This window comes from Juglans microcarpa x Juglans regia, chromosome 3D (assembly GCF_004785595.1).
Source record: "Juglans microcarpa x Juglans regia isolate MS1-56 chromosome 3D, Jm3101_v1.0, whole genome shotgun sequence".
Taxonomy (NCBI): domain Eukaryota; kingdom Viridiplantae; phylum Streptophyta; class Magnoliopsida; order Fagales; family Juglandaceae; genus Juglans; species Juglans microcarpa x Juglans regia.
The window spans coordinates 29,266,449-29,286,206 of NC_054598.1; the positions used below are offsets into that span (position 1 = coordinate 29,266,449).

The 19,758-nt window shown below is 36.1% G+C and overlaps 2 protein-coding genes and 1 long non-coding RNA gene across 7 annotated transcripts in view; 1 reads left to right on the plus strand and 2 right to left on the minus strand.

The window, feature by feature from the left end:
- On the plus strand, positions 1–13,937 carry LOC121253842. 3 transcript variants are annotated; one of them, XM_041153763.1, is made up of 16 exons: positions 1–433; positions 1,483–1,533; positions 1,634–1,870; positions 2,202–2,300; positions 2,405–2,460; positions 2,682–2,793; positions 2,947–3,126; positions 3,534–3,800; positions 10,780–10,992; positions 11,081–11,284; positions 11,582–11,707; positions 11,821–12,123; positions 12,228–12,326; positions 12,430–12,962; positions 13,063–13,117; positions 13,636–13,937. In XM_041153763.1, the coding sequence occupies exons 1-15, from the start codon at positions 296–298 to the stop codon at positions 13,094–13,096; spliced, it is 2,652 nt and encodes an 883-aa protein (XP_041009697.1). In that variant the 5' UTR covers positions 1–295; the 3' UTR covers positions 13,097–13,117; positions 13,636–13,937. The 3 variants fall into 3 exon arrangements, with proteins under 3 accessions (XP_041009697.1, XP_041009701.1, XP_041009698.1); XM_041153764.1 differs by having other exon boundaries at positions 2–433; positions 1,640–1,870; XM_041153767.1 differs by lacking the exon at positions 1,483–1,533 and having other exon boundaries at positions 1,640–1,870.
- The window catches only part of LOC121253844, a 24,178-nt gene continuing 11,914 nt past the window's right edge, over positions 7,495–19,758 (minus strand). The window contains exon 3 of the long non-coding RNA XR_005938509.1: positions 7,495–7,512. This is a non-coding gene — a long non-coding RNA (uncharacterized LOC121253844). The remainder of the gene's footprint in view (positions 7,513–19,758) is intronic.
- LOC121253843 (GRF1-interacting factor 2-like) lies at positions 14,883–19,479 on the minus strand. 3 transcript variants are annotated; one of them, XM_041153768.1, is made up of 4 exons: positions 19,312–19,479; positions 17,674–17,750; positions 15,511–15,595; positions 14,883–15,432 (listed from the first exon to the last, which is right to left on the minus strand). In XM_041153768.1, exons 1-4 carry the CDS (start codon positions 19,390–19,392, stop codon positions 15,088–15,090), a joined length of 588 nt encoding a protein of 195 aa, XP_041009702.1. In that variant the 5' UTR covers positions 19,393–19,479; the 3' UTR covers positions 14,883–15,087. The 3 variants fall into 3 exon arrangements, with proteins under 3 accessions (XP_041009702.1, XP_041009704.1, XP_041009703.1); XM_041153770.1 differs by lacking the exons at positions 17,674–17,750; positions 19,312–19,479 and adding exons at positions 15,950–16,060; positions 19,180–19,271 and having other exon boundaries at positions 15,511–15,557; XM_041153769.1 differs by lacking the exons at positions 17,674–17,750; positions 19,312–19,479 and adding exons at positions 15,976–16,060; positions 19,180–19,265.

Here is a 19,758-nt window from a genome sequence, read left to right on the forward strand (position 1 = left end):
GGTCGAAATCGCTCTCTCTCGTCAAACTCTCCACTAATTACACTACAATAAGTGCAACCCCTCCAAAACCCTCCACTAACAAAACCCTCCCAATCTCCGATACCCCCTAAACTACACCATCCTCCTCCCTTTCGCTTCGATTTCGGCTTCATTCCACTACCGTTCAGGTACCTCCATCGTAAGATTTCTCAAATTCTAGGGTTTCTTATGGTTTCTTTCAAAACCTAGGAATTTCTGTGTTGGCGTGTGAGAGAGAGATAAGAGAGTTGGGGTGGTCTCAGAGCATCTGATTTCAATGGAAGCGTCGGCCGGAGTCGCGGCCTCAGCCGCTACTCGTGGTGGCTCTTTCTCGATGCAGCCACCACCGTCGTCAACGTCTTCATCCCGGAAAGAGTGGCGAGCAGTTTCGGAGCATCGAAAAGCTGGGGACGAGGTACTGGTCTCGTTATAAACTTTTATGGCATTTGGGCTTGTTTGGCTTTCGAGAAAATGTGGGAGAAGAAAACAGAAAGTTAAGTACGAATTTATGGATTAACGGGTTTTTTTTTTCCTGGTGGTTTTCGAAGCCGCCAAACAATGGGTTAAGTTCGATGACAAGTGAGCGTGTGAAAACAAGATGTATCTGGTAAAATATGTCACATCTCTGCCGTAATGGAAAGATTGATTTGGTGGATAAAATCGGAAAAATTAATTATTTAATACGTAGTTGTGAATAAATTGTGATATAGTTGTTGTTATATCATTTTCCATAAACAAAAGGGATGAAGTTTCTGGGTTTCAGCTCGTTGCTTAGTTTTGCCGCTTCACCATGAGCGTCTCAATAATTCTGATTTTAATGATCTTATTATAATGTTTGGTTGAGCGGACTGTTTTTCCTTTTTTGAGTGCCTAAACCTTGAAAGCTTTTGAGAATTTAAAGTTTGATTTCATCTTTTTCTTTTAATAAGTAAGGTTTGATTCATCTTTTTAAAAGACGTGTTGTGTTATCTTCTAACTAACGGAGCATCATTGTTGAGGGAATTAGTTGGAAAATTGCTCATATGGAGTGGATGATTAGAACTGCGGGAAACAAGGGAAAATGATGAGTAGTCTTAGATAGGTCTTGCTGGTGAAGAAAAACTAGAATTTGTTTGCTTTGTGGTTTTGGAAAACGGCTCGCTCACTGAGCTTAAAAGACTATATGGATTTTGATTTAGCTGAATCTTTTATTTTTCATCAGAATTTTTTGGAAAGCAAATGTAGTGTATATATGTCAATATAATCTAATATAGTGGAGGAAAAGATGAAGGAGCTTGGAAGCATACTTTTTTCAGTTTTTCTGGGTCATAAACAATGAATTAGTTTGAGATCTGGAATCTTTCTTGTCCCAATTGAAACACTGTCTGGTTGTCAATTCAAACATAGGGATTGTATCTTGACATCAAGGTCTGAGGTTGGTATTTAAATTTTTGTTCATTAATTGGACATTTTTCTGATGCCTAGGAGCTGGAACAATTGAAGTTAGGGCAAACGGATGAGAGAACTATATATGAGGTTAGGATTCTGATGTGTGGAAATACCTTTACTGCCAAGATATTTTAATATGAAGGTTATTTTGTTACTTAAAATGAAGATGATTTGGTGTTCTATCAAGGTGCAGCAGGGACGAGAGCCACTTGATGTCGACTTTTGTTCAATCACAGTGGACGATAGCTTAGATGATGACCTTTTGCTGCAGAGACTTCATAATGTTGCTAGACAAAGAGAGGAATTGCAACAGACAGAGATTGACTTCAGAGCCCAAATAATTGCAAGATCTGAGATAATGGGAATGCAAAGCAACTTTGATGCACAGATCAAGGAACATGCTAATGCTGCTACAAAGCTTCAGGTTTGAATTTGTGATTCAGTTTATGTTATTATAGGTTTTGAATACAATTGTTTTTAGCGTGCAACTTCAGAAAAGGAATTTTTTTCCTTTTAAGTAGATGTAGAAAACAATGCTAAGCTATTCATGTCATCATTTTAAATGTGATATATGATAAGACTGGCATGACCTGATTTTCATGTGGAGTCATATGGACTGTTTTGAGTCTTAAAGAAATATATTTTATTGAAATTGCATGTGGACTCTGGCTTTGATCTCTAGGAGCAGACTTCTGAATAGGCATCTACTGCCCAATAATTCTCATGGTGTTCTAAGTTTGGGTCTATTTGGGCAGGAGCAATTGCATGAAAGGGAACAGGCCATACATGAGTTGGAAAGGAAGATGGAAGAGAAAGATAGGGAGCTTCATGCAATTAAATTGGACAATGAAGTGGTTTGTTGAGTGCTTGATTGTTTTTAGTATGTTCTTCTTCCTTTAAGTGAGGTGTGAGGTGTTATATAAATTCTTGAATTTCTCTGCTCAAATTGACTGGGCAGGCATGGGCTAAAGAGGATCTCCTCAGAGAAAAAGACAAGGAGCTATCATCCTTAAGGTGTGAGTTTATGTCTAGCACCTATATTTTATGCCCTAGCCCCTTTTCTTGAAGCCTTTAGTCCTTTTCTCTTCAATTATATGTTTTTATTCGAGGTTCTTCAGATTTTAGTATGGTCTAAATGGATGTCTGTATAGAATGCAACTCTTTGCATTTTATTGGAGCTTTTGAAAGTGAGGTCTAAATCTACGAACAAATTATTGTCTTTCTTCCTTTTGCAGAAGAGAGCGTGATCATTCTGAGGCTGAAAGAGCCCAACATATAAAACAGATACATGATCTTCAAGAACATATTCAAGAAAAAGAGAGGCAGCTTATTGAGTTGCAGGACCAGGTTTGTTTATGGTATACTTGAGTTGTCCTATTGAAGTGGTAGTTAAACTTTGAGCTCTCTAATGCATGTCTAATTAGTGCTCGTATGTTGATTAAAGCATTCTTTTCTTCTTTAAATTTCTCAACATATATGATGGTAAATGTTATCTTTCAGCATAGGGCTGCTCAAGAAAATATTATTTATAAAGATGAACAATTGAGGGAAGCCCAAGCGTGGATTGCTCGTGTTCAGGAGATGGATGTCTTGCAATCAACTACGAACCATTCGTTACAAGCTGAATTGCGAGAACGTACTGAACAATACAACCAGCTGTGGCTTGGTTGTCAAAGACAGGTTGGCTTGCTTTGGGATTCTATTTTGCATTTTAGGGCTTGTTAATTTCTTAAGAGTATTTGGAACAATTTAAAGTGCAACGTGCCTTTGGATTGTCCAGGAAACGTTGTCTTGTATGTAAAAATATACTTACATAAATGATCTTTGATTGCCCTTTTGATTTTTCATGACCAGTCTGTACAATTTCCAGCAATATGTATATATATGTCATTTTTCAGTGATATTCAGGTCTGGATGTTCACTAATACATGCTGCCTGCACTATAAGTAAGAAAACATGGGTTTAACTCTGCGAATTTTAATCTGTTCATGTTGATGATTTTGAGTTGGGTTTAGCATAGATGCTATTTGATGTGGGATAGATTGTTGTTTTGTTTATTGCTTTTCCCTTGGGGTTTTGGATGTTAGTTTGCAGAGATGGAAAGACACCATCTGCATACAATGCAACAGCTCCAACTTGAGCTGGCTGATGCACGAGAAAGGAGTGGGACGTACAGTGATGAGCCAGGTTTATCCCAAACAAAGTCAAAGGATGTGTCTCAGTTTGACCAGAGCAATGGAATTCAACTAGATGCAAATGGAGGTGGCACATTGAGTGGAAATTCTGCAGTCCTTCCGAATGGGAATTCAGGCAATGTTTCATCCTTTGCTTCAACTGGCAATTCATCTACTCAGGTAAATTGCATTTCTTGGATTGTCATTGTTGTTAACTTATATAAATAACTGGATAGAGATCCCATAGAATTCCTGATCAAACACTAGTGCCTTGAGTGGAAGAGATATAAACACATGAAGTGGGCCCCACAACATTTATTGAGCATTTAATGCTACCCAAAAAATTTGTTCGGGTAGCTATAAATGATATGGGATTTACTTCATGTGTTTATCTCTTTCTCAATCTAGTTAGGCCCTAGAGTTCGGGCAAGAATTCTAGAAGATGCAAATGCTTTTTCTGATTTATCATTTGTCTGAATATGGACAGCAGGAAGTTCCGAACCAAAAATGTCTGACATGCTGTGTGGATAACCTTGTTTTATGAGTCAGTTTGTTAAAAAACATCAGAATTCAAAATGGTGTAGGCTTGTTACCATACATGTGGTGTAGTCTTTTCCCATAGTGTGGGATGGTACGGAAATAGGAAGCTTCATCAGCCTAACCTTTTGGATCTCTCTAGCGGTTCCCCCTATTGGAATCTCAATTTATATAGAGCTGTCCAAGATTGGGAAATTGTTGCTAATTATACAATATCTAACATATGGTATTCCTCTAGAGCAAAAAAGTGAAAGGAGATGAGACCCTTTGGCGTCTATCAACAAGGAACAAGGCTTTACAATTCGTTTAATTGTTGCTAATTATACAATATCTAACATATGGTATTCTTCTAGAGCAAAAAAGTGAAAGGAGATGAGACCCTTTGGCGTCTATCAACAAGGCTAGTTTACAGTTCGTTCATTTTATTAGGTTCTCACCATACAAGAGAGCAACCTTTTTTCGTAAGAGGAATATTTGGAGGACTATGGCACCCTCTAAAGTAGCATTTTTCGATTCGACTACTCTTTTAGAGAAGATCCATGTCATGGACAACCTAAGAAAATGTCATATCATTGTGGTCGATTGGTGCTGTATGTGTAGAAAGAGTGGAAGATGTGGACCATCTGCAACTTCACGTGTATGTTAGATTTAAGAACCAAAATGTACCACCATCCCATGTGAATATAGCAGTTTAGGGTTGCCAAAATGCCCCTAATAGTTTAACTTAAGGATGATGTTACCCCTGAGTGGGAAGAATTGTTTCCTGAAGTTACCTAGAGGAGATTATCAAGGTTATGTTCAAAACATTTTCCTACTTTATTGGATTGTAGAAGTTTTCATGGTGGGAGAAGATGTTCCAAGTTTGAAACATGTGGCTAATAGCTGAAGGCTTCAGGAATGGGTAAATTTTTGGTGGACCTGTTATATTTTTCAAGGCTCACCATTTTTGTATTGGAATGTGAACTTAAAAGTGTTGGCCAATCTAAAAACTTGGTATGAGGTGTTTGAAAATTTGGAATGTGAACTTATATATATATATATATATATATATATAAAACTAAACTAGCAGGTATGGGCGATGCACAATGACATTAGGGATCTTGATAATTTAGATGGAGGGTGAGATTTATGTGAATAGGAAAAACAAAGAAAGGTTACTGTTATTGATTAGCCTTCTGGTTACACAAACCATCTCATCTCATTTCATCTCATCTAATCATTATAACTTTTTCAAATTCCCACACAAAAGACAATAAACAATTCAATATTTTCAAATCTCAAAACAAAAATAATATTAAAAATTTATATTTTAACAATATTTTATTCAACTTTGAACTTTCATTCCATCTCATCTGTGTAACCAAACGAGGCCTCTTGTTTTGGAGGAGGTGAGTTGGAAACCAAAATCAAGGGTGTTGTGGATGAGTCTCTTTTAATCAACCTCAGATTAGTGCTCACGTTGCTGTTTTATAAGAGTTTGTATTCTGAATAGTACAACTGAAGACATACATTGGATGACCTTTCATTTGATGCGATTGATTCAAATGCAAAGAATTGGTTGGAGAGAGAGATTGAGGAGATAGAGGTTCATGCGGTGTTGAGGTCCTTGAATGGAGATGAATATCTGGGCTTGGATGATTTTCTTTGGCATTTTTCTTAATTTGTTTGGAGGTAGTGAAGGAAGATGTTGTGAAGGTGTTTAGGATTTCCATGCCAAAGAAAGTTTTTAAGAATCATCCTTGCAATCTTTAATGCTCTAATTTCATAGAAAGTAGGGCTGTAATGTGAAGGACTTTTGGCCTAGAAGTCGTCAATGGAGTCCATAAAGTCCTCGATAAAGTTTTGGTAAACGGGTTGAAGATGCTGGGTAAGATTATCTCTAAGGGTCAAGATACTTTCTAGAAGGCAAATATTGGACTCAGTACTCATTTTTAATGAATGCCTTGAATCAAGAATACGATCTAGAAAGCTAAGAGTGTATGTAAGCTGGATATAGAACAAGCATACAATCATGTTGGTTTCGACTTTTTGAGTTACATGATGAGCATATATGGTTTTGGAGTGAGATGGTGTAGGTGGAAAGCTTTTTGCATCTTTGTATTCCTGAATGGCACTCCTGAAGGTTTTTTTAGTATTTTTCTTGGTTTGAGTTGGGGATCATTTCTTGTCACTACCTTTCATCATTGCCGAGGACATTGAGTAAAATGATGTGTTATAGTGCATGGGGGTTGATATCAAGTTTTTTAGTGGGACCGAGGAGTGTTGATGGGCTAATTATTTCACATCTTCTATTTCTAGATGAGACATTATTTTTTGTGAGGCAAATCTTAACCACCTTCGCTCATTCTGGTTTTTGTTTTTTGAAGCAGTGTTAGCTTTGAAGATCAACTTGGCTAAATCCTTGAATTGCTTCCCATTGGTTCCATATGTAATGTTGATTGGTTGATTATTATCCGTGGAAGTAGGTTTTCTTTCTTGCCTATGACATCTCAGGCTTCCTTTGAGAGCCGCTTTTAAGGCAAATGTACTTGAGATGGCATTATTGAGAAGATGGAATGTTGTTTGGCCGGAAGGAAACAAATGTGGGTTGGATGATCACATTGACTTAGAGCACTTTGTTGAATTTATCCACTTATTTCATTTTTTGGCACCGAGTGTTCGGAAGAAAATCCCGACTAATCTTGGGGGTGTACAGGCCCGCGGCAAGGAGTTTTCCGCCATTGCAGCTCGGGTAGTTCAAGTATAAATTTCCCCAATCGGATAGTCCCTAGAAATTGTTTGCACCCAAAGGTTTGAACCTTAGACATAGAGGGAGTATACCACAAAAGATTAAGGCTCTTACCACTTGAGCTAACTCCTAAGGGCTACCCACTTATTTCATGTAACTTCTTATGGAGAAGTTAGAGAAGGGCCTCTTGTTTCTTGTGGGCTGGGAGGTGTGAATTAAGAGTTCAGTTTCCATTTGGCAAGTTGGTCTGTGGTATGTTGTATATTTGAGGATGGTTTGGGTGTTAGAAATCTTGTTTAACTAAGCCTTGTTGGGGAAGTGGTTTTGACAATATGCTTCTAAGAGAGTTTTTGGAGGCTGACAGTGGATGTGAAAGTTGGGTGTGAACGGGGTGGGTGGTGTTCACCTGAAGTTAATAAGATCAGATTCCATGGAGTCAATTGTTGGAAGAATATGCAGAGGGGCTGGAGAGAATTTTCCTGCCTCTACTAGATCTAAGGTTGGAGATGGTTCTAGGTAGGGCTGCAAATGAACCGAGTTGAGCCGAGTTCGAACAAGGGTACTCAAGCTTGATTAGCATGTTTACTTGTTCGAACTCAGCTTGAACTCAAATAAACCTCAAATATTCTTGTTCGGTTCGTTAACCATTAATGTTCGGTTCGAGCGCAACTAAAAATAAACAAACAAGTTGAGCTCAAGTAGCTCAAGCTCGAATTGTTTTTTTTTTTGAAAATTCTGATTTTTATCTTATGATTGATATAAAAAATTTTAAATGTTACAAAGAACTCTTAACTATTTAACTATTCAACCAAATGGTTTTGATTAAAAAATGATTATGATATTACTTTTTATAAAATAAATTAACTTAAAGTTATAAATTAAAAAAATAATACATAAGGTAAATGTAATAAACTAAACCATTTAATATATATGGATAACATAATAAATCAAAAGTTCTAGTTTAATATATTATTATTAAATATAACTAATGAATATATTATAGAATACATTACTAAATATTATATTAATAGAGTATCACAAGCATATGATATAAGTTAGAGTATCCCAAGCATATGATATAAGTGTATGTTACAATATATAAGTTTTTTTATTAGTATTTATAATATATAAGTTGTACATAAATTACGCTATAAAAATATGATAATATGCAATTATAAATAATAAGTAATAGTTAAACTTAAAATATTTGTTATCATTTATCTAGTATAATGAAGACCATATTGTGTATAAGGTTAATGATTCGATTCTTTAACTAAAAAGAAATACCATCAACTTGTGTTATGATGTGCATTATATATGAATTATAGTTAATCAATTAAAGTTAATTTGGTAGTTGTTTCAAGTAAATGTGTATTTACTCATTCATTTATTACCATATCAATAGGCTATAATCCATGTAACAATTAGAAAATTAATATATGACATTAATGTTATATTACATCATACATAATTAACTAAATTTATAAAATAAATTGTATTACAAACATAAAATAGCTTGATATATCATATAACTTGTAATAAAATACAAAACTAAATATTCATAACTAATTACATCAGATATCTTCTATAAAAAGAATCAAATTATACTATACACACTTTGGGAACATAATAAATATATTAAATAAGATAAACTTTAAATAAATTAATAATATATAATTAAGTATATAAAATACAACTAACATGAAATAAATATACCGTATACATATATAACATATTACAAGCTGCAAAATGAGCTTAAACGAGTCAAGTCGAGCTTATACAAGATTTGTTCATGAGCCTAAACAGAGTTGAGTCGAGTTTATACGAGTTTTGCTCGTTTAATATTTGAACCAATGTTTACGAACATCTCATTTATGAAATGAAGTGAGTAGATACGAGCTGAGCTCGACCTTTTCATGAGCTGGTCTATTCATTTGCAGCCCTAGTTCTAGGATGAGGTGTGGTGCGGTGATAAGGCCCTTAAGGTAGTTTATCTGATTTTTTTTGTATTGCTTGTTGTAAGGAAGCTTCAGTGGTGGACCATTTTGAGTTTATTAGAGAGGCACATGATTGGAAGGTGGGGAGTATTCTATGAGTAAAAGGAGCAGATAAACAATTAATCTCCTTGTACTTCACTGTGAGGTCACTAGTGCCTTATGGAATGGAAATTTATGGAACTAAATAATTGTGGCTATGGTGGCAGAGAGGCAATATATCTAGTAGTTGAACAATCCTTCATTCATTGAGAAAACAAATTCTAAATGAATGACTATTTATAGGAAGTTAATCCTTTAGGTTGAGCTTATATGGAAATTATAGGGAGTAGGAGATAGGGGACAATTGGGATAAAGAGTGGACTTTAGGTTGATTTACTTTGATTAAAGGGAGATGGGCCAGGCATGACAATGTTGATGTTTATTGATAAAAGATACTCAATTTTACTTATTAAAAAAAAAAGATACTCAATTTTAGCAAGAAGGGGAAAAAATAAAAATTTTGAAGTCATATGGGTGTGGTATATGATATCTTTTGATGGATAATAAATATCTTATGTTATTTAGACAGAAGCAGGTCGATAGAGACTCCATTTAAATTAAGTTGATCTAATTCAAAAGCAGGCCTATATTAGGATTATACTTCTTTGAAACACTTTGGTAGTGCTACTTTATGTTTATTTGAACCCAATAGTGAATCAGAGCACACAGAGCCATCTACTTATTTTCATTTTTTTTATTGGCACCGGGTGTCCAAGAACAAAGTTTCAACTAATCCTGGAGGTCCATAGACTCTTGTTAAGGAGTTTTCCGCAATTGCACCTCGGGTAATTCAAGGCGAAGTTCTCTCATTCTGATAGCCCTTAGAAATTGTTTGGATTCGAACCTTAGACATGGAGGGAGCATACCCACTAAGACCAAGGCCTTTACCACTTGAGCCAACCCCTAAGGGTTGTCTCCTTATCTTCATTTCAAGAAAAACATATGGTTGACTAGCTGATTTTTATATCAGTTAATGAAAGAGCCCGATGCAAAAAAATTCATGTTGGGTCTTTGAAATAGTTCAAATCATTTTGATATTAAACAATTTGATCTGCTTTACCGAGAAGGTCTAAAGTTTAATTCTGTATTGCCCTATATAATATTAATATAACTAGAATATTAATATACTGTAACTGTAATAAAAATAAAAATTGAAGAAAGAAGAAAATGTTCTTAGCATTTTTCATACAAGCGAAGGGGAAGAAAAAAAAGCAATTATAAAGAACGATGATCTTGCATGATTGACAGTATTAAATATATATGAGAGATGCAGTCAATGCAACAACAGTCCATAATAAAATAACATGCCAGCTTTGATACTGTGTGTGCGCTTGAGAGATTTCTATTGGTTTTTCTAATATAATCAGGTAATCGATGCCCGGGAGTTTCCATTAGAAGCACCTCATGGCCTGTATACATCCACTTGTTCCATCATTCAACTCGATATCAATACCAGGAATCCTATCCCTGTCTATTAGCTTAGGATTGAATGATGAAATTTCTAGTATCAGTTTAGAAGATTTCTTAAAAACTTCAAAGAAGTCATCTTGCCTTGTTCTTGAACTTGTTTGATTTTTATGTTGCCCACAATGTTCATAAAGTTTTCTGCATACCCTTTGTTACTTGTTGGTGAAAATGTATACTGATAGTTTATGAATGATTAGCATATACGGGTGTGTGTGCATTTATTTATATATATATATATATATATTTATTTGTTCATTCTGTTTTGATGGCTGGGAAAATGTTGTGGGCCCACCATTTTCAGAATGAGATTTTGTTGTTTATAGATAAGAAGTGAATAAATCATTTCAAAATGTGTACATGGTGTTTGATATTCTTTTATGTTCATTTTTAGACCGACCATATTCCTAGTGTTCCACTAGCTCCATCTTCTCTGCTTGGAATGCCTACCTATCTTCCACCTGGACAAGTGGCTGCATTACATCCATATGCCATGCATCAACATGGGCCTCCTCAGTCTTTGACTTCACATGTTCCTCCATCTCATATTGGACACTTCCACTCAATACCAGCAATGGGTTCCCTTCAACAATGGCAGAACCCACAGGTCCTGACAAATCAAAATATCTTTTCCATCATTGTTATGTTTTGGTATTATTCCTGGTTATGTGAGCTTTGTTCATTATTTTTTTTAGGCTGTATCGGAGGGTTCACAGATATCTACACATAGCGAACTTCCACCATCCCAAACTGATCAAAATCTAATAAGGTCAGATGCGAACTACAACTATGAAATGTCTGTTAATGGACAACCTCTTCATCAAGACTATCTGGATGTTCACATCAGCCAAGTGGCACGACCTGATTCTGGAATCTCGTCGTCTTCTGGGGAAGCAAAGGTGTTATAAATGAAGTTGCTATTCTGATAATTAGGCCTCGTTTGTTTTGCAAATGAGATGAGATGAGTTGAAATAAAAGTTGAAAGTTGAATAAGTTAGAATATATGTTTTTAATATTACTTTTGTTTTAGAATTTGAAAAAGTTGAATTGTTTATTTTATTTTGTGTGGGAATTTGGGAAAGTTGTAATGATTAGATGAGATGAGATAAGAATGATTGTAAAAACCAAATGGGGCCTTAATATGCTATCGTTTGGTTTTGTATGGATATTCACTGGATCTGCCAAATTCTGTTCAGGCTCTTGAATCAATTGACGGAGGATTCCTCATTGCCACCCAACCTGAGCAGAGCCTGCAACAAATTTCTTCCCAATTCCATGATGCCTTAAAATTGGATAATTTAGACCGAAACAGTGAAAACAAGGTCCATCTTTAATTGTTCCCTTTATGTCTGTTACTATGGGGTCAGCCTGGTTGCTCTTTAGCATCAGGTAAGTAGGGCAGTGATTAAGCTTCTCTTGCACTTGAACTGCACAGGAGCGGAATGCCACGAGTTTGACTACTCATGGGCTGGAGGGCCAACTTTCAACAGCTGAAGAACCAAGTTCTGTTGCCAACCCATTGGCATCTGATGCTTCAATCCATTCTGTTAATCTCAGTGAAACTACAGTCAACAATGCTGCCAGTGCAGCTTTGCCTGAATCAATTGTCTCAATTGATCAGGCAAATACACCTACAGGGGGAAAGGCTTCAGAGCCAACTCTTCTTGATGAAAGATCACTGTTGGCTTGCGTAGTTCGCACAATTCCTGCTGGTGGTCGAATTCGGATCAGTTCAACGGTTGGTGCCTTTACGTATAAAGTCTTTGGCCATTGTTAGCGAGTGTGCTGTTTTTCTTTATTAAAATCGGTTGAGTTGAAATTTTTTGTTCATCTTGAATACAGCTACCAAATAGGCTGGGCAAGATGCTTGCACCTTTACACTGGCATGATTACAAGAAAAAATATGGAAAGCTTGATGACTTTGTGGTCAGTCACCCCGAGGTAAGTTTATTGGAATTTCTGTGCTCACACATACATATATATGTTTTCTGTTTGTTGATACAGGTTTCTAATGCAATGTGAGAACCTTAAAATGCCATATCAGCTGTTTGTGATTGAAGGCGACTACATTCAGCTTCGAGAAGGAGCACAAGGAATGATAGCAGCTGAAGCAGCTGAAGCAGCTGTTGCCAAAGTTGCTGCGGCAGCTGCAGAATCATCTCCTTACTCCTCATTTTTGCCTTCAATGGCTGTCACTCCAGTGGCACAATCTCATCGACTGAGAAAGGTTCCATCCATTGAGTCCAAAAATTTAAGAACTGACAGGACAGCTTTCAAGGACTATGCGATTGTCTCTTCAAATTCAAGTGATGAGCCATCACAGAGAGCTGTGATGCAGAATCAACAATCGAACGGTGTTGGTTTTGGTCTTTCTAGAGTTCCCTCAAATATAAAAATTTTGAGCAAACCTAAAGATCCTCAGGAAATGAATGGCCCTGAGAATAAGGCTGTGCAGTCTCCATTTGTGACGGTTGGGAATGGATCAAATCTTAATAGAACAAGTTTGAACGGTACCCAAAGCACAGGTCCAGCTAATGGGAGAGCTAACGTGAATTTTGTTGGAAAACAGCAGGGAAGGTATGGCTAAAAGTCTCTCTTTTAGCAGGCTGCAGCTTCTTTCATTTAAGGTCTTGGTTTACAGTCGTTAAGCTTATCAAGTAAATTCTGTCTTTCACAGAATGACTGGTGCTGTATTTTCATCCAGAAGATAGTACGGACACATTGTATTTTTGGTAAGTAATTTCAAATGTAATTTGCAGTATATTTCCCTTGCGTATTCATTTTTAACTTATGTTTGCTCAAGTAATTATTGTACTGTTGAAATAACCAGATCAAAGTACACGTAATTGAAAACTGCACTTCTTGAGTCATCAATGATATTGTCAGATGTCTTATTATTTTACTACCTGTACGTGTTGCGTGTAAAGGTAAAAAATCAAGTTGAATAATGAATAGTTATGGGATGAGCATCTTTGAGGTTCATGTGCCTTGTCGCTGGTATCTGAAGATATTTTCTTCTGTCAATACCTTCAATTATATGGATTCCATCAAATATTGTTTCGATAACTGGCACCTTCGGGAGTCGTGTATGCAAAAATTGGCTGGCTCATTAAGAGACCTAGAAGTGATTCAATCAGCTTAATGAATTTACTATTTTGTGGAAGGTGGATTTCTGCCTCGGTTTGTTATATAATTCCTTATAAATTGGTCATGCTGTTGTCATTTATAAAGTCTCTTTTGTTGGTGTCAGGAGACATGGGATCAAGTGTATAATCTCATGACCAGGAATATGCACAGCACTGCATTGCAGATAGGGGATGTTTGAGGATGCTTACAGGATTTGCACAAGAATGTATTTTCGCTGATTGAATTGTCAGCGTTCATTTCTTATAGAGGCTCTGATTGGAATTATTATCGTTTCTTTGGTTGGGCTTTGATTTAATTTTTTCTTTTCTTTGTTGGAATTACAATATACTTTTGAGGGTTCTTTCTCCCGCAAAATTCAACTCTGCCCTTGGCAATGATATTCATGCATGCCATTGCATCTCTTAATCTGATAGCTTGTGCTATTGTCTCAGCTTTCCTTGCGCAAAAATGCAGTTGCTGCCTGGGACTTCCATGTTCCTGAAATAAACTATGCCTTAGCTCATGATAGGCCAGACGCTTGAAAAGACACGTTAGTAGTGGGTGGATAAGGCGAATTTCAGGCTTAAAAATAAATAACGACCTTCAAGCCGAATTTTGGAAATATTGTGCATCTCTTCATCTAAATATGTAGCTTCATGAAGTGTTATTTATTTTTGCTTCTACAGATGAGTTGAGATTGAAAGTTGCATAAAATACTATTGGAATATATCTTTTTTAGAGAAATTTTATTTGCAATTTCAAGCGGGGACTGCATGGGCATCTCTTTTACTAAATAAGAAAAAGTATCATTTTAGGAATGATATTTTTGTAATTTAAAAATAAAATTCCCTAGATTTGCATTGTAATCTCCAAAATGAGATTGTCCGTAACATTATTTTTTTTTAATATTATTTTTGTATTGAGATTTGAAAATATTAAATTGTTTATTTTATATTGTGGAAAATTTTGAAAAAAATGTAATGATTAGATGAGATGAATTGAGAAGAATTGTGAAAACAAACGAGGTTTTGGACTCTTGAATCTTGACAGGTTGAGCTCTTTCATAAGATACAGTTCTTGTATTGGGTTGCCTACGCTTGTGTTACTGACCAAATTTTAACTGCCTAAGCCTCTGTCCATGGAGGTGTTTGGGTATGAGCCATTTTTTTAAGGTGGCCACCAAAAATCCTGAGTTCACTTCCAAAGCATAATCCAACCAAATGACTGTTGTATGAAAGAGAACGCTTTCCCCAATTTTTGAGACTGATTTAGAAAAAAAGAAAAAGAAAAAGAAAATACCTGCATCAGCGGTTTGCCTCTGTTGTGCAAATTAAAATACATGGAAGCAATAACTTAGGTTGTTGTCATTAATAAAAGAAAATGCTTTGCCCCAATTTCGACTTTCTCAAAAGCAATGTTTAGCACCATTCTACATCAACTTACGGTTTCAGGGAAAAAGAGACTACTTCAGAAGTCCTAAGATGACTATTGTAGAGCCCAGAAGAGGGAAATTGTGGGAGAAAGTAGAAGTGTAGGAAAACAGGAAAATTATAAATGACTTGGTGTATCTTGCTTACTACTCTGTACTTCCATTCGGTTTGGAAGCTAACCTTCCAAGAAAATCTCCAGCACTGGCCTCTGAGCTATCTTGCTTGCTTCCCTGCATACCAAACAAATTATTTCCAAAGCGACTCTGCATGGCCTGATACATGGAACTTGTTCCTCCTGGTCTCACGCCCATCTGCCCTTGGATGAGTTGCTGTTGCTGGAGGTAGTGTGCTTGTTGTTGGTGCTGATGTTGAGCCTGATCATCCAATTGAAAAGGCAACTTTGGGGCAAAAGGACCTTCTTGTTGCTGAGACATCGTTGCCTGGGGATGCTGCATGGCATGCCCTTGTTGCACTGCAGAATGAGAGGGCGTCTGCAAATATTTCAAGGAGATAAGCACAAGTTCTTATTCACTGGCAGGTTTTCTAAAGGGATTTATGAGCTAATTCACCTGAGAAGGTGTCGTTTGTACTTGTGGTTGGGCGTCAGCAATTTTAGCTAGATACGTTAAGTTCTGCTGAAGTTGGGCATGATACCTAATTCATTTAAAACATCTTATGGTCGTCAAGCATGTTCATGATGCAAAGCAATGATGATCCCAGAAAGATAAGCCAGATATGAGCATCAGTAAGGCAACATAAGCCATGTTTCTTTGTTTTTGTCTTTAGCCAACCAACCAAGCAAAAGGCTTGATCCTAAAAGAATTATAATGTCTGAAATATTACAGGTTTGACTTGAGATTTGGACAAAAGAAACAAATCATTCACCTCTAAACACAATTCCAATCCTAATAAGAATGCATATGGCTTTAAACGAGATAATACTTAAAAGTGCCATATATATATATTTTAAGTTAAAGTGCCATATAATTGCTAGATGCACATGGATACGAATGCTAAAATAATCTGTGGAGGACCTTAAGCCATCAAATCTTCTAGCTCTCTGTTCAGATGCTGAAGCACGGGCGAGAAGAGTACACAAAAGATAGTAAACTCCAGGACCTACAATACAGATATATGAACTACAACATGCAAATGCCAAAACTAGAGAGATTTGTTGTTGATAGACACAACCGTAGACAAAAATAGGTGTACAACACAACAAAACCTTATCCCATTTCTTTTTTATCAAGTTGATAACCTGTAAAAGACATGTTGCATAATTGCATTTGCATGATCTCCAGGAATCCTTGTCTTAAAAAAAATGTCAAGTCTTCTCTTGATCTCCTGCCTTTGTTTTGTGTGTGTGTGTATTTGATAAGTCTTGCCTCTGTTAAACACGACCAAACATCTCATCCAACTTTCATACCTAGAGTTCAGTTAGTGCTACATCTAAGAAACGCATTCAATCCCAGTTTCACCCTTTCTTGTCCAACCAATTATCCACTCAAGAATCAAGTTCAACATCCTTTATGGGCATGCATGATTGTAAAACAATATAAATCGTCATTGCAATATTTTTTTTCCTTTGTATATCAGCTATACAAGTATAAGAGTTAACCTTCGTGTCTTTACTCCTAGAATATTCATCACTCGCTTTGTTAAACCCAGCTTTCCTAAATTGCACACCATACTGTTGCTTATACTAAAACATTTCATTGTAGAACCTCCCGTTCTAGAACCTACAATGGGAGAAGCTCTCATTGCCCTACTCACAGCCACTAAAGCCCAAAAAATATAACCTAAGAAGGCCATTTTAAAAGGCGACTCGAAAACCATCCACCATGCCAACACATCAATTAGTTGCGACCAGAGAATATCTCGTATTATCCACAACATTTGATCAATTTAGCGGCAAACTCAAGATTGGAGCTCTTCTAGGGTTCCACTGAGTGTGCTTGACCTAGCACCAATGGCCACATCCTCTCCTCGGACAGGAACCATTCCCATTTCCTCCCCTGTACTCATTAACCCTGGCCAAAGAGAGAAAGACCCCCCATATTCCCTTGTTTGTTTTCCACAACTTTCATGTTCTTTACCTTCCTATTTTACTACCAAAAAGGAAATGTTTAAAGTTCTAAATGAGCATTTGTAAGCTGAGACAATGTCATTAATGTATCAAAGTGGACCATAAACTCTCCAACCTTCTCACCCATAAGGGCCATAAGCAACGGGGAAAGAGAAGAATCTTTTTTTTTGGAGGGTTGGCGGAAACAAGCCAACCCCTATACAAGAATAATTCTTCTTGTTTATTTTTCAGTAGTTCAAACATATATCAGTCTACTTCTGGTCTAAAACGTCTACATGATTTGGAGTCTGTTCTGATTAAGAGAGTTTATTCCTAGGTTAAATTTTCACACTCTGCAAACTGATTCTCTATGATTGTTCTCAAACATTTGGTCTTTTCTCAAATAATTTCACCCTTCATTGTGTGGTAAGACTCACATGTTAGCTACTACGATAAATGGAGCAACTTTACATATTTAATGTGTGACATTGGTATACAATTAAAAAACATATGAAGACTTTCTGACTAGAAGAGTGCCTTTTACTTCAAGGAATTCAAATTTAACTAGAAACAATCAGGCGTTTCTCCCTACACAATTTTGAAACGAATGTAAAAGGTCAAATAAGCAAAATGCTAAACAAACAACACTACTTGATTAACCACTTACGGGGCACACTCGGAAAATTTTCCCTGGTTTTGATTTTCTATTATCGCCAGAATCAATTCTTTATTCTCGTCCAGGTACTGTACCAAGCATAAGACATTAACATTGATAAATTAGTAAGTAAAAGGGGGTAATTTTTCCTGTTTAGCTTCAAGCAAATTGAAACTATCTATCAAGAGATCAGGCCATCAAATCAACATTTACAAATTGAACTTGCAACCAACATGTATAAAAGTGAACAATAGTACAAGCCAGTAAAATTCAAAACCATTCATGATACTGATGATAAGGGAAGAAACAACACCTTCCACAATATGCTAATGTAAAAAAAAAAAAAAAAAAAAAAAAAAAAAAAAAAAGATATTACACACGCCGCTGAAATAGCACATATAAATGTTTTATATGAGCCCACTTTAAAAAGAAAGAAAGAAACAAATAAATAAATCAGACATCAACACTAAGTTGAATACCAAGACACCTGCATCCTTGGTAAAAATACTGTTTATTGTATTTGTTTTATCGGTAAATAAGATTCTATTGATAGTAAGAATAGGCAAGCACTGTTTATTGTAATTAATAAGTATCGTGTTTTGTTTTTCAATGACATGAAACCTCTCCAAAGTGAGCCGTTTGGAACTACTTCTGAAAAGTAAATCCTGGATACACAATCCCACCCATCAGAACCGTGAATGGGACAATGCAGAGGAACTCCTAGTGTTGAGACAAACCAAGGATGTCTAGGCCTCGTTTGGATAGCAAAAGTATTTCATCTCATCATTACAACTTTTTCAAATTCCCACACAAAATATAATAAACAACTCAATTTTTTCAATTCTCAAAACAATAATAACATTAAAAAAAATATTCTAATAATATTTTATTCAATTTTCAACTTTTATCTCAACTCAACTCCTTTCATCTCAACTCACTATCCAAACGGCAAAGTCTATAATTCATCCCAAACCCGCCCTTTAACCACTAAGCTGCACCCTGATGGGTAATTAAGAAGCAGCATACATTGGGATAACTGTGTTTATCAATACACAAAGAACTTTTACCTATGCGGAGAAACTTGACGAAGTTTGATTGTTGTGAAAATGCATCAACTTTTGGTGCTATTGTCTATGCATCAATTTGTTTTTATAGGTATTGCTTATGCATCAACTATATAACTATAAAATCAAAACCATATGGGCTAGTTTTTTTTTTTTTTTTTTCACTACCGTTTGAGCTACATCCCCCATATGGGGCTAGTTTAATCACCACAATGTACCCTGCTTGTCATCTAACAATTCATTGAAAGCACATGGCCCAAGTTGCTGCATGTGAAACAGGGTCCAGCCCTCAAAATGGTAGATTTTACTTATACAATCAATGCATCAAACACTTCAGGATCAACTTCCTGTCACCTTTAAACCAAATAAACAAGTAGCCAATCAGTTTTCAATACAAAAAGCTAATTGGATTCTGAGTTTTCCGACGCAACTTCCATCATATTGCATGCCTTACCTAAGACCCATGTTCTAAAAGCATGCACACATCCGTACACAAACATATAGAGAGACATCACCAGTTCACAACACACGCTTCAACACATACAATAAATACATACATAGAAACAAAGAAACCAAAAATGGGTACCTTCTGAATTTGTTCAGTTGTGATATTTGTAGTGGGAAGCATTGAAGGAGCACCACTCAACATTTGTGGTGACTGCTGCATTTCTCCGTTCTCTCCGTACACTGATATAAATGAACCCTTTGCCCTAGTTTTCCTCCTAATAAACCTTCAATGGGACCCCCAGAAGGTGACACCGTATATGTATATACTATACAGTATATACGTTCTCGGTACGGTGCTGTATTGACCACTAGATAAACGATTTCTACTAATCTAAAAAAGACAAGCATCGCACAAGTTTTTATGAAAAGTGGACTTTAACTTAAAAAAAATTATAAAAAAAAAATATTTTTTATTAATGAGATCGATTTTTTTTTTACAAATAATTTATTCAAAATTTATCTATTTAAAATTTATACGTAATATTACACTAAACACTATTGCCAATGCAACACTTGCAACGTCCAA